Genomic DNA, 14,616 nt, shown 5'->3' on the forward strand with positions numbered 1-14,616 from the left:
AGTGTATATCCTATTTTACATGATGATCTTGAAGAGGTTATGAATTTAAGAAAATAAATTATTTATATTATAAAAAGCGACAATTTTGAAAACGATTATTTGAATCTTTCAGTCCTTTCACCATAGTCAAACTTGTCTAGAACTTCACTCGTTAGATTTTTCAGTAGTGGCTGCCATTATCAAGGTCTTAACGGTTCAAAACTCACTTGGTCATTATATAATTATGTGGATCTTGATTAAAGGTATAATTTTGTCTTATTTTGACGGTTGAAAATTAAGTATAGATTTAAGAAAGTAGTTCCCGTCTTAAATTATCTGTTGTGGTGATTAAAAAATATTTAGCTCAAATTATTTGTCGTTTTAGAACAAATTATTTATCATTTTAGAACAAATTATCTTGTCGTGGTTAATAAAAAATAGTTGTCTCAATTTTTTTCCTATTTTAGCCTTAATAGAATTTTGTTATTGATTAAGATGATTCATAAATAAAGTAAATATTTAAATGGAGAAAGATTATAATTCAAACATAAACATGGGTGAAATTAGTCAACTATCTCTCTTAATTCATATTTCTTAAGATACGTGTAAAATAAAAAAACGATAAATAATTTGAGACGGGATAATAGTGTATATCCTATTTTACATGATGGTCTTGAAGAGGTTATGAATTTAAGAAAATAAATTATTTATATTATAAAAATGTGACAATTTTGAAAATGATTATTTGCATCTTTCGGTCTTTTCACCATCATCAAACTTGTCTAGAACTTTACTCGTTAGATTAGAACTTCACTCGTTAGATTTTTTAGTAGTGTTTGCCATTATCAAGGGCTTGAATATCTCTTAACGGTTCAAAACTCACTTGGTCATTATATAATTATGTGGATCTTGATTAGAGGTATTTTCTCTTATTTTTGACGGTTGAAATATTAAGAATAGATTTAAGAAAGGTCCTTACTCCATTTTAATATAAATGACCTTTTGGCAATTTTTTAAGGGAGGAGGGTAAAAAATAGCCCTTTATTTTTGGAAAAGGTTTAAAAATATCATCCATTCAAAATTTGGGTCAAAAATACCCCTCTAGTCATTAAAGTTTTCAAAATAACCCTATTTTATTTTTAAACCCTCTCCATTTAAACCCGACCCAACTACATAAGAAATCATATGGATTACTCCCCAAATCTCCAAAATAACCCGATTTTATTTTTAAACTCGCTCCATTTAAACCCGACCCAACTAAATAAAAACTCATATGGATTACCCTCTCCTGTGCCTAGTGGCTCCAAATGTAGAACTCGGGAACAATTGGTTGTATATGAGTTTTTTATGTAGTTGGATCGAGTTTAAATGGAGCGGGTTGAAAAATAAAATTGGGTTTTTTTGGAGATTTGGGGATTTTCGTTAAGATAGGGGTATATTCGAAAACTTTAATGACGGGAAGAGTATTTTTTACTCAAATTTATAATGGAGGATATTTTTAGCCCTTTTCCCTAAGAGGGGCATTTTTGACCCTTTTCCTTTTTTTATGATCTAAATCACATGAACTTTTTAAAGTCCAAAGATATACTTTTTTCGTCCGTCACCTTAGCAAAATAAAATTATCCCCAATAAGTACCCATATTAAAAAATAAGACAAAAGTTAGCAAGTTCTTTCAACTATGCCCTTAGCATAAAAAAGTAGTCCTCTTTAAATATTGTTCAATCCGAAAAAAACAGCTAATAAATAGGGATAGTAAACTCCATATTGTAATTATTGATTTCTTTATAGGTGTGATTTTTTTGAAATGACACTTATTTTGGAGAGTATTAATTAACTTTTTCAAAACTACGCATATCTTTAATGACTATTTCTAATTTATTTTTTCTTTTTGAAAGTACTATTGATAAATAACCCTTTATATTAATGTCTTTAGTTAATTTTTTTAAGATATGTGTCGCATTGCAAAAATTTATTGTACTATTTATTTTGGAATGAAGAGATTAGTCTCTAAAGAGGCATGAATTTAAGACAATATTTAAATTATTACTATCTACTACGTATGAGTTATTGTACGTGACACATAAGCAAATAGACAAGTGGACATACGTGCATATTTTTGCCGACTTCATTGATGGATTGATTGTTCAAAAAGTGAATATGAACCAATTGAGTTCAGTCCAAGTGTTTTCTTATGTCCCACAACCTTTTTTTTTAAAAGGACATACGTGGATATTTTTACCGACTTCAATCACTTCATCAATGAGTAAATCAGAGAAACTTGTTACTAGAGTCATTTCTTTGTCATTTGTGTTAAGTTGGGTAAAATGTTATATTGATTGATAACCACCACGATGCAATAATTTTTAATTCTACAAATGGCCCACATAATTGCAGTAAATCAGAGAAACTTGGGAATCGGGTCCTTTCTATGTCATTTTGTGTTGGCTAAAATGTTAAGACTGATTGCTGACCACGAGGACGTGCTTATCCCCATTGACGAAGAGGTTAAGGAGATCATTTTTTTTATAGTTCAGACTGTTCAGAGATAAATTTAATTATTTTTAATTTAATATGGAGAAATTTATCCATCCCATTATATTCGTTGGCAATTACCCACTAATGTTACTGGTTAAGAACAAAAATAATGATCACGTAAATTTATAATGAGATGAATGAGAATCTCATACTTAATTTGGTAGGGAGTAGGTCATAGGGATCGCTATCTTACCCTTTAATAGGCTCATATGGCACAAGTTAGAATGTGTCAAACCAACCTCAATATGGATATCGAACGCAAGTAGAAAAATAAAAATGCAAAAACAATGACTTGTATGGCATTCTATTAGTGTACCGAGCTGCATTCATGCATTTGCTCCCAACATTGCGGCACGGTTCGACAAACACTCTTGAGATTTTAATGCATTTTTGTACTCTTTAATTCCATGTGATATTATCTTAGATCTACATATACCACTGATCTTTTTAAGCTGAAAATTGCTAGTATATTATTAAAGCACCATGCAATGCTTAGATAATAAGTTTAATTTTGAACTTAGAAGATTCGAGATCTTGCATTTATTAGTTTTGGAGTTGCCGCGCTTTGTGATCGAGCGACTTTGATATTAATAAATACTCTTGCATCAATGAGCCAATGTGATTTAGCAATTAATGAAGTGATGTCAGCAATTAATGAAGTGATGAATGAAGATATTGGAGATTCAGAAAGTGTAACTTTTTATCAAAGGTTACACTTTTCACCTAAAGAGGATATGGTCTACACAATAGTAACATTTTCTCCAAGTCAACGTTTTTCATTGACCAAAGGCCACATATTGTAATTTCACATTTGTCTTAACTTCTACCATTTTATTGTCTCGTTTCAATTTTGTCGAATGTCCCCAGAGAGATTAGCCGTTTCTTTGTCTCATTGTGCTGTTATTGATTGTGTGTTCCAAATTTGATATGATGACAAATTAAATAGCCATGTCTAAAGTCATGTCTCTTATGCACAATTCATAGATTGCATCTTTTGTTTCTTCACTTTTGAGTTTTCTAGCTTTTGCCTAAATTAAGAGTGTAACTAAGAAATAGCTGTAGAAACTTAACAAAAGTATAGCACAAGATATAGCAGAAAGAAAATATTCCATCTATATTTAGATCTTATTTTCATCAATCTGGTAACAAAAATCCCCTTCACAATCACACTCCTACTTCATCCTTTGCATACAATCACACTCGTTACAGTAATGTTTCTTTGACTACAAGTATGAGTCTGCTACTTTTCCTGTTAGCTGCTTCTGTGCTCTGTACATGTATATCTACTCAAAGAATGTACAAACAATTTATATGGTGGTCAAGACAGTGCGCAACATGTTTTGATGTGGTAAAGGTAATGTTTCAAGTATGTTGGACAAGACATGAGGCTGCAGTTCCTTTTGGAACTTCTTCAATAGATTGATAATTCGCCTCGTAGTTTCTTCTGTGGCCAAGTTGTTCCCTGCCCATAAAACCTAGAGAGGAAAAGAAATAAAGACAAACTTATGAAATGAAGGATATCTCAGTTGATATATGGAACTGCACATCAGGGTACAGATAAGGAAAACTACCTCAGCAAAAATTGTTATTATAGTCGGTATATAAGATCCGTCAGGGCCAATAACTTTCTGCTCTGACCTGAAAGATCAAGGAACAGTGCAAGCAATCCATAAGAAATGTTGAGGTTTTGATAATCATTGATTACTTATTGCTATAGCCTACGGAGAATACTTACGTTTCCATCATTGAACAAAGCAGTTCGTGACTGATTTTAGCCTCATCGAGATTACACCTTATTGGTAAGTGGCTAAGCCAAAGCAATATAAACTGCAATGTAAAATAGTTCCGTAAACCAATAAGATGAGAAAGTTTATAATATGCCAGTCAGTAAACGACAAGTCTGTGGTGAGTGTTAATATGTTCTGGTGTGTGAAGTTTTCATTTGGTAAGAAAAGATCCTTGTAGAGCAAACTGAATGTGTTATTTATGCGAATGATATAGGAAGGAGTAGTAAGAGAGAACCTCATAGGTGTAGATGCCTTCGGAGACATACTGGTTTAACTTCCCACAGGTAGAAACAGCAGCCTCATAAGCCATGATGTTAACCGGGTTTTTTGCATTAGGATGCTCCATTACAGTTTTTATATGATTGAATATTACTGCAAACAACATTAAAAAGCTAAGTCAGTGCTTCTAGTGGAGAAAATAAATATCTTAAGCATATTATAATGCACAAAGCTACCTATAGTATGAGGCTTAAGGAATTCTCCTCCGAATTCAGCACAAATACCAATTGCAGTTCCCACGATCTGAAAAAATAAAGAACGTCAGATTTGAAGGATATACGAAAGACGGACTACGGAAACAACTGTAAAGGTAGGGAAAATAGAACCTGTGGAACATCTGGATTCTTATGATAGTAAACTTTAGGCAGGAGAGGTATCCACTCTTCATAGTATCTGCTTTTAAACAATCAAAAATGAAGTTCAGCTAAGCTAATTGAGCTTATCATGAGTAATAAGACATTGAAAATCACATTAAGACTTGCCTGAATGCTTCTTCTCGGCACTGCTCAGCAATATCACGGAAAAGGTGCCCTATGATTCTTCTTTCTTCTGCTGTTCTATCATTACTCTGTACAGAAGTATGTGGAAAAGTAAAGGGAAATTGACAGAGGATTAAAGCAAAAAGGAGATGTGTAAGGTCAAGCAAACCATAAAAAAAATCTCTCAATAGACTGGTTTAACTAGCAGTTTAGATCAATTGAGTCACTTTTGATGCTTCAGTAAGAGGTGTCATGAATTGAATTATACATATCGTACATCATAGAGAGAGAAAAACTTACCCACATAAGTGATAGATAAGGCAAAAACTTGTCAAAAAGAGGCAAGAATGATGCCTTGAGTTTTTTCACCATAGTTCCCAGGCAAATACCAATCTGAGTTCAGGGAAACAAAGAAACCGATGAAGGTTAGTCTAAGATCCTTATAAGTATATACATTAGAGGCTGCGTTGAGATAAAACACTAACGTTTCGACAGATAGTTAAGTGTTGCTCAGCTTCCTCCTTAAGTAGTTCCAGCTCCCTTAGATCTTCGTGTTCTTTAGCTCTTTTCTCTCTTTCTGTTTTGTGGTATGAGCAAGTTGAGAGAACCTTTGATATGCCATCAACAAAATTTTCAGCTTGGTGTTTACTCATACGTGAACCCGGAATCTGTGGGTAAGTACTTTTTAGTGCACAGTCAAATAATCACAACGACAAGACACGTGGACTATACAGAAGAGAAAAAAGTTATTGCTAAAAGCTTAGCATAGCTGAGCAAGGAACAGAACATAATCAGCAGTAAGTATGGAGTGATATATCATTGGATTAAGAAAAGCTAGGTCACACCAGCTTGTATTGGTGTGACCTTATAGAGTTGTGGGAACAATGAATCTAACAATAGCTTCCTTATCACTAAACTAGGCGATTGATCTGAATGCAGTCTTAAACGGATCTTTGAAAATACAGTCCGTGTCTAAATGACTTACCTGAATGCTTTCGTTGAATGCCTCCAACAATCTTGCTTGAATTTGTATGTTTGACTCCTAAAGGAAAAATAGCACTGTTTAAAGGATCTTATCAATATGATATTGATTAAACTTTTGCTGAAGCACTAGGTTAATTACCTTCTTTAAAGCATCAAGCAAAGCCGTGATAATAGTGTCAGATAGCTTTTTAACCGGGGACTTGCCACAACCTGTTACAGGAAGCTCTTTCTCCATAGCACAAGCAGCTGAATTTAACAGTAATGGCATTGCTACAAAAGGAATAAATGCAACTTAGCAAACATCAGATTCGGTTTATAATGCGACAGGAATGATTAGAAGACACAAGTAGAAATTTACCAGGAATGCCGGCCATTCTTACTTCTTCGCTGTATTTGAACGTAAGATTCGGAACTAAAGCACTAACAACCTGCACAAAGCACAAGTCAGGTAAAAATCTGCATGCTTCTTTGTAAAGCCTTGTTAAAAATTTTTTAGCTATGACCTGTAATTTTCTAGACAGACCTCATTAACCCACAAATGGAGCCCTTCTTTCAACTCAGCTGCAAAGCAGCATAGCATATGACATGCCAAGGCTTTTTCTTCCAGAAGTGCACTTCTTATCCCCATCTTTTTGTTCCCAGTAGTGACATCAATCATGCTACAGATAATATTTATATGTCAGTTCAAAACATCCACAATAAGTTGCTTATTTCAGTGACTTTGTTTCTCTTATTACTTGCTGGAATCTACATTTCTCAAACTATCTATGTGAATCAATGTTGGGACATTGTCAAAAAAAAAAAAATGCATCTTCTGAACAAATCAAAACCACATTGTTAAAAGTTTTCCTAGATATTAATTTCTAAGCACTGTGCATCTTTCCCTACATGAATCTACATCTACATGAACACATCCTTCACACATAATAGTGGCCAAATCCTAAGATAGTTTCATATAGACATGAAAGTTCTTCCATGGAAAATGTCGAATTATAGTTGGCTCTGGGATGTTGATCCTAGTTTCCCTTTGAGAAACATTAGAGATACTTACTAGACTGACAAAAACCTGTTGTAATAAAATGAGATCTCTCTGCACCTTTCTTAGGAGTATGTTTTTGAGAATTACACATAAATAAATGTTAGTAAACTCATGAGAGATGCTTTCGGCTAAGCAACTGATATACTAATACATATGACATGCATTTCAAGTGAAATTTTATACAAGTGTTATAGGAAAAGCCAACCTTTCATCATCAGAATCATCTGTATCTGAATTATTAGAAACACTCATATAATTCTTCAGCGTAGCAGATTTTAGCACAATGGGCATGGCAATACTCAGATAAGGAATGAAACCCCACCCTAAGCATTTGCATAGTCTACCCCATGCCTGCAACAGAATCAAGTGTACAAAACCGATAATGTCTCTGGTGTAAATTAGCCAAAAATGATAAAGAAAAGAAAAGAAAATTGAGAGTGCATCAACATACTTGTAACAAGAGGCACCTCATTGGATCTTCCACCTCCATGTCAGTTTCTTGCAGTGAAATGAGCACAGTAATGACCTAAATTTACACGGCATTTCAATGCAGTGTCCAAACTTAAGTGATGTTGATAGTTTCATGCTGTATGACATGTATTTTTTCAGCTTCTTTATAAGAACTGCATCGAAGCTCAGTCTTTAAAAGAAGTTGGTGTAGGAACAAATGGAAGTCGAATTTTCCTCATTTCTAATCATATATGAATTCATTTTTGCTGAACTGATTGGTTTAAGTAATGGTTACCTCTATGTTGGTCTAACTTAAAGTCTAAAAAGTTCACTCTGTTGGCAAAATTGACAGCTCAAGGAAACAGTCCACATGTATATAATGCCTGCTTGAAGAAAATGAAAAGATAGAAACTGTATTCACCTTTTCAACATAATCAAGGATTGCTAGATTTCCAACAGCCATTGTTATCATGGTAAGGCATTCCAAGGATTTGGCCAGGAGCATGGGACTTGTATCTTTAGTAGCAGTTAGCAGGATAACTTTCAGATAAGGCATTATAGAATCATATATGTATGCAGAGTCCTCCTGCAGTATCCCAGGCAAATGAAGTTTAGAACACCAGAACTTTGAAAGAAAAATACTTTTTTCAACCCCCGAAAAATGAAGTACCTGTGATGAAATAGCTAAAGAGGCTAAAGTTTCCAGAGCTGCTTCCTTCATCATTGTCATTCCTCTCTAGAATACAGTGAGTTATTTGTTAAAGATAAACTCGAATCACATCAGAGATATCACTGTTAAAAGCTTATGTCATTACTCTTGACATAAACACATCAGGCTCAAGCATTATGTTATTACTTTTATACACGTGGACGAATAATTACGTTGTAGATTGGTAAAGGTGATATACCTGTAGAAACCCGACTAATTTACTCACTATCTTGTGCAGGTAAGGTTTCAAGACATCTGCACTGCAATTGTGACTGAACAACAGTAGAGCTGAAGTTGCACGTGTCTATGCAGAAGAGAAAATATTAGTAGCCAACCATATGTACTTGCAATGGATGAGTTTGATGAGTCATATAGTTCAGATGCTAAAAGCTAAAGGTAAATTATACTGTCTGTAAAATCAGGCCAAGCCAAGCATTAGAAGGTGGTAGCGCACTAATTGCTTAATTTGAGAACAATAAGTTAATACATTGGTCATATGTCATTAACAAGATGATATAACAGTGAAACATGAAGTGCCTAGAGCTAATATACGCAGTAAACATGCTAGGGGATACAAGGATGATATCAAATATCGATGCCCAATATTCATTGAAGGTGAGCCTATTTGTAAATTCTCGAATAGAAGTCTTTCTGGGTAAGGTCAAAGGATGTGAAGTACCTGCAACCTGGGATTATCAAAATCATCCAATACTTCTAACAAAGCTGGAAGGAGCTGTTGCTGATATTGCTCTTGAAAATACGGGCTCAAATACTTTGATAGCTGACCAATTGCGCGAATTGTTGCCCAGCGCACTCGAGGGTGCGTATCTTGGATTAGTTTCAGAATAGCCTCGACAAGCTGCTCCATATCCTTTGAGAATATTTCTATTACCTTTGAGCATCCCTCTGAAATAAGCCCAAATGCAGTAACGGCAGCATGGCGAATTTGCCAATCTTCATTATGCAACAAGTTGAACAAGCTCGAAGGGCAATTAGGCACAATTACATTTCCCCCTAATGCAATTGCTAGCCTATCCAATCTCTCCATAGCATAACCACATGAACTAAACTCCCCTTCATTTTCATCATCACTAGCTGCATTTCCCCAAGAAGGGTCATCATCAATATCCACCAACATATCAATCAACACAAGAAGCAATTTCGTAACAAGTTCTTGATTAACCGTTTGCATCATCCCACATCCACTCTCCCTATCCTCAGCAACAGTAACAACAAACTCTATAGCAAGTTGCCTTAAACTTTCCACTAAGTCCAAATTAGCAGCTAACCTAACCATAGACTCTAAAACAACATCAAATTGAACTTTAAAAAACGCCGTCTCCACCCCAGCTAAAACAATCAAATCTTCAAGAAGACTACAAACAAGAACCTCCTCACCAAGTGCCATAAACAAGGTCATTATAACATGCCCTAAAAGACCATAAAACTTGGAATAACTCGAAGGAGTCGCGAAATACAACATCAACTTCACAGATGCTCTAGCAGCAGCAACCCCACATCGATGATCTTCCGATACAGTAGGCATTAATGCCCTAAAACCCTCAATCAAAACATCAACATAAATTCCGAAAACCTCAGGACATTTAGGTATCAAATCATTCCATAATGACAAAGCACCTAACTTTCTATTCCAAGAATTCGAACTCAAGTTCCTAAACATAAAGTGAAACAGAATATCCCATTCATTTTTCTTGAAAAGCAAACACGCTAAACTCGATACACAAGAACAACAAGCCTTGAGCATTTCATAATCTGTTTCAAGCCAAATCTTGTAATTCAAACCAATCTTTAAATCATTTCTTGTAGTTGGCGAAAGAGAAATCCAAAGGGTTGGTAAAATATCACTTAAAACATCATAACATCGAATACCTGGAATCTTCGTTTTCGGGGTACTACGTTGAACTGTTTCGAAAAGTTTCAGAACTAGAGCATTTGGGTAGTTTTTCTTGGTGTAATTGAACAGAGTTTCTGCTTGTTTACGAAGATTATCGTCGTCGCTTTGGAGATGATTTAGAAGGTTTATAAGAGGGTATGAACCGGGTCCAAATAGTTTTCTTGCTGATTCTTGTGTTGCCATTGAAGAGAGTTTTCAAGAACTGAAATGTAAAGAAGTTCGTTTTTTTGTTGCAAATGAGTTTTGGCGGGTGTTAAGAGCTTTGAATATAAGGAATATTTGACGGTTGTGATTGTGTTTTGGTTTAAGATTGGACGGTTAGGATTTAATGATGGTTATTTCTTGGAATTTAAGTTTCTTCTCCGTCAAATTCGCTGTTATTAGTTACTCCGAATTAATTAGTAGTAGTACTTTATGGTAGTTATAGCCAGTTTGGCCAAGCTTATTTTTCCCCCTAAAAGTACTTATTTTTTCAATAAGTATTTATTTGAAAAAAAGTGAGGTGTTTGGCCAAGTTTTTGGGAGAAAATAAGTGTTTCTGGAGAGTAGCAGAAGCAGTTTTTCAGAAGCTAAAAAAAATAGCGTTTGCCCAAAAGCACTTTTTTGAAAAGTGCTTTTGAGAAAAATACAAATAGAAGCACTTTTTAAAAGCTTGGTCAAACACTAATTGTTGCTCAAAAGTATTTTTTTAATTAATTGATCAAATACAAACTGTTTTTCGCTAAAAAGTGCTTTTTCGAAAAGTACTTTTAAAAAAAAGTGCTTTTCCGAAAAGTACTTTTTAAAATAAGTGCTTTTCCGAAAAGTACTTTTTAAAATAAGTTGATTTTAGAAGTTTGGCCAAACAGGCTATTAATATATTTCTTTATAATTTTAGAAATGATTTAAAGTTATACAGACTTTCGGAATAAAAATAATAATTACTACACAAAATTTAGATTTTCTTGTATCAAATTAGAATATTGGAGAGTAGTTGATTAATATATAAGTGCGTAGCTAGAGTTTCACCTACATATCCAATAGAATTCAGTAACTTTGGCTCACACCCTGTGTTTTTGTTTAAATATCTACATTATATGTATAAATAAATTACTAAAAACACACTAAACTGCATTAAATTTTTCCAGTCCAGAACTCACAAACTCAAAATTATAGCTTTGCATCTGTTAGTATGTACAAATAATTAAAAGAAGTATTATGGTATCACATAATATGTGCTGTCTTAACCATGAAAGCTCAAAACACAATAGAGAAAGAAAAACTAACTAGGCACAAAATAGCATCCCATACTAATAAAAAATGAACGCTAGACATAATTCAATTCTAAAAACTAGCTTAAAAGGTTATATGATTGTAGGAGATCATATAAGCTCCACCAATATGTGTGAGTCTGATGGACTGATTCCATGAAGAAATGAACGGTCGAACCTAGCTCAACCCAAAAGCTAGCTTAAAGGATTATGATTGCCTGAGACCATGTAAGGAGATAACAATCCATTTCCCCCACCAATTTGTGCACACATCCTGACACGCTCAAGGCTTAACATCTGGAGCATGGACAACATAACACTGGAGCCCAACACATAATAAATAACCAAGAAATAGAAAAGGAATGACTCTGATACTATAATAAGAACTAAACATTGCGCCAAACTTAATTTCAAAACTAGTAATTTCAAAACTAGCTCATGAATTGAAAGTTGCCCATATATAAGAAGATAACAACTCATTTCCTCTACGAATGTACAACAAATAAATTAACACATTCTCGAATTATGATTGGAATCTTCTATCCTTGAACTGAATTCATAACACGGGATCAATCAAATGCATAGAATCATCAACAATTTAAACAGTACCAAAATAAAACTCATTGAAATTGTAGGACCTCAATAGAAATTATAATTATGCAAATTTAAGATTAAATTTAAGAAATTAGCAATATATCATTCAATATCATTTTCGGCGAATTAAATTCAATTAAACCCTTGCACCAAAGGTAACTATAATTATGGCTAGTTACATGTACTTATGTTTTAGTGATCTAATCATGTCAAAAGTGTCTATGATAGACCTATTCAAGGACCATCCTTGACCAAAGACAAGACAATTTTCTAAAATTAAACCAACATATGTTATGCTAAAGCTTCTTTTAAAAAAGTTAATACTAATAAGTGGTTGAAGTACTTGAGTATGCGGGAGCCTCAAGTTAAAGTAGATGATAATGACTTTCTAATTCCTGGAGATCAGAATCTTTCTACATGTAATTACAATACGTCAGTAATATCTAAATTTGTGTCACAAAAACAGTGAGACGTCAAAACTTTATAGAAAATGAAGTGTGTCTAATTTTTTTTTCTTTTAAAATTAAGAAATCAATGGAAACTAGCTAAAGAATAGAAAGTAAGAAAATGAACACCAAAACAACTTAAATTTAACACATCATATCTGATAAACAATCAAGATGAAGAATATCCGGAGAAGCAGAAGAATTATGATGTTTGAAAATAAATAATATTACTTCTTATTTTATCAATAAAAAGTACACCTTAACTAAAAAAAATAAAAAAAAATCCATTATTTGCAAATACTGAAGTTTAGTATCTAGAAATAATGGGTTTGGACATCATTACCCGCAAATAATGAAATTAATAATGGTTTTGGACATCATTATTCACAAATGATGAAATTAATAATGGTTTGGACATTATTATTTGCAAATATATACTGAAATTCAATATCTGAAATACTGGTGAAATATTGGAAAACTTGTTTGATTCGTATGTCAGGTAAAATAAGGGTTTTCCCCTTACAGAACATTAAGATTTTTTTTTTTTTCAAGTGAAATTTTTTTTCAAACACGATCTAGTTACTTTCAAAGGCATTTTTTCAACCTGAGCTTCAATCAAAGTTTGTGAATTATAGGATTTTGAATCCTTTGCATTAACTAAAAAAAGGAAACAGTACATTGACCAGAAAAAAAGGACTAAATAAAAAAGAATGGTCAATTAAACCTATTTTGCTCAGACTTATAAAAATGCGTCAGATGCGTGTCGAATCCTCCAAAAGCAGTGCTTGGAGCATCCGACGGTACAAGTGTGGCAACATTTTGGATAGTTCGAACAATATATAGAATTAAACCATGAACAAAGAAATACAAGATTTACTTACAGATGTGGAAAATTGTAGACTAATTTGAACAAGAGGTGTACTCAGATAAGAGTTCATCTAATAAATCAGGACCTAAATCTTCAAATATTAACACATTCTCTTCTTCTTTAATATTCACTTGTTTCTTTTTTCTTGAAGTACTACCTCTCTTCTTGTGTTTCTCTTTTAGGGCTAGCAACAACCCATCTTTAAGGTTGTTACATTCCATTTTTGTTAGTGATTCACGCACTTTTTCCACAGGGAAATTCAGGCAAGTTGAAGGACCTCTTGTGCAAAACGCGGCTTGGTCATAAGTCAAAGCAGCTTCTTCAGCAGTGTCGAAAGTTCCGAGCCAAACCCTTCTTCCATTCCTTGTTGAATCCCTGATTTCAGCTGCATATTTTCCCCATGGCCTTTTTCGGACACCTATATAGTGTTTTTCTTCCTTGGAGATGGAATCTTGATCATTTTCTAGTGATTCAACTTCAACTTTGATAGGGAGTAGTTTCTCATGATCTTGAATCTTCAAATCCATCTATAAGTGGGAGATCCTTATTTGATATGTACAGTATAATGTTGATTTGTTTTTGGTAAAAAATATAAGACTATGAGTGGAACTGCTATATATGTTTTTTGTGATCATTGCCCTTAATGGGAAACTCTTGGAACTGAAGGATAGAAAGTATAGAAATGACAATAAAATTTTTAATATTTGGTAATAATTTAATTTTATTGTTATCAAATAATTTTTTTTATTGATAAAAAATTTAATTTTGTTATAATAGTATTAATTATTATTGCAAAAAATATTTTTGGCAATAATAAAAAAAGTTATTACATGTTGTTGCAATAATTGTCGTTGGGAAAAGTTTATGCAGTAAAAAAAATTGTTTCCAAAGATACTTTTTGTAACAATAATCAATCTATAGCAATAAAAAAATTATTATCTACTTCCTCCGCTTCAATTTATGTGAACAGTGGCGGACCCATGTACAATTTTTGGGTGCTCCATCACCCATTAAATTCAGTCACAGAGTGTATAGCTGTATAAAAAATATAAAGGAAACAGATATAAATAGTTAATAGAGCACCCCCGAACTCAAAATTCCTGGATCCAGCACCCCCGAACTCAAAATCCTGGGTCCGCCACTGTATGTGAACCTATTTGAATGGGCACAACATTTAAGAAAGAGTGAAGACTTTTAAAACTTGTGGTTCAAAATAAGTCTTGAATATTTGTGTGGCTGTAAATCATTTCATAAAGTGAATTTATTTCTAAATTAGGAAAGAGGTCATTTATTTTAACTTA

General features: G+C 33.4%; 2 protein-coding genes across 2 annotated transcripts; both read right to left on the reverse strand.

Moving 5' to 3' along the window:
* Positions 1-3,605: 3,605 nt before the first annotated feature.
* On the reverse strand, positions 3,606-10,618 carry LOC132616053 (uncharacterized). Its single transcript, XM_060330661.1, has 19 exons — positions 8,922-10,618; positions 8,442-8,546; positions 8,204-8,269; positions 7,955-8,119; positions 7,535-7,609; positions 7,289-7,434; positions 6,568-6,703; positions 6,403-6,472; positions 6,184-6,314; positions 6,046-6,102; positions 5,546-5,728; positions 5,361-5,453; positions 5,064-5,149; positions 4,908-4,974; positions 4,758-4,824; positions 4,538-4,674; positions 4,251-4,342; positions 4,087-4,153; positions 3,606-3,990 (listed from the first exon to the last, which is right to left on the reverse strand). Exons 1-19 carry the CDS (start codon positions 10,338-10,340, stop codon positions 3,823-3,825), a joined length of 3,330 nt encoding a protein of 1,109 aa, XP_060186644.1. The 5' UTR covers positions 10,341-10,618; the 3' UTR covers positions 3,606-3,822.
* A 2,148-nt stretch (positions 10,619-12,766) lies between these two features.
* LOC132614690 (ethylene-response factor C3-like) lies at positions 12,767-13,934 on the reverse strand. Its single transcript, XM_060329210.1, has one exon. The coding sequence runs from the start codon at positions 13,840-13,842 to the stop codon at positions 13,348-13,350; it is 495 nt and encodes a 164-aa protein (XP_060185193.1). The 5' UTR covers positions 13,843-13,934; the 3' UTR covers positions 12,767-13,347.
* Between the last annotated feature and the right edge of the window lie 682 nt (positions 13,935-14,616).

Source organism: Lycium barbarum, chromosome 10, assembly GCF_019175385.1.
Source record: "Lycium barbarum isolate Lr01 chromosome 10, ASM1917538v2, whole genome shotgun sequence".
NCBI classification, from domain to species: Eukaryota; Viridiplantae; Streptophyta; class Magnoliopsida; order Solanales; family Solanaceae; genus Lycium; species Lycium barbarum.

Excerpts from the sequence above, each read along its gene's own strand:
- LOC132616053 (XM_060330661.1), bottom strand. The coding sequence starts at position 10,340 with ATGGCAACACAAGAATCAGCAAGAAAACTATTTGGACCCGGTTCATAC. Across the intron at positions 6,704-7,288 it reads GATGATTCTGATGATGAAAG|CATGATTGATGTCACTACTG; the intron begins GTTGGCTTTTCC and ends TATTATCTGTAG. Across the intron at positions 5,150-5,360 it reads CTTATCTATCACTTATGTGG|AGTAATGATAGAACAGCAGA; the intron begins GTAAGTTTTTCT and ends ACTTCTGTACAG.
- LOC132614690 (XM_060329210.1), bottom strand. The coding sequence starts at position 13,842 with ATGGATTTGAAGATTCAAGATCATGAGAAACTACTCCCTATCAAAGTT.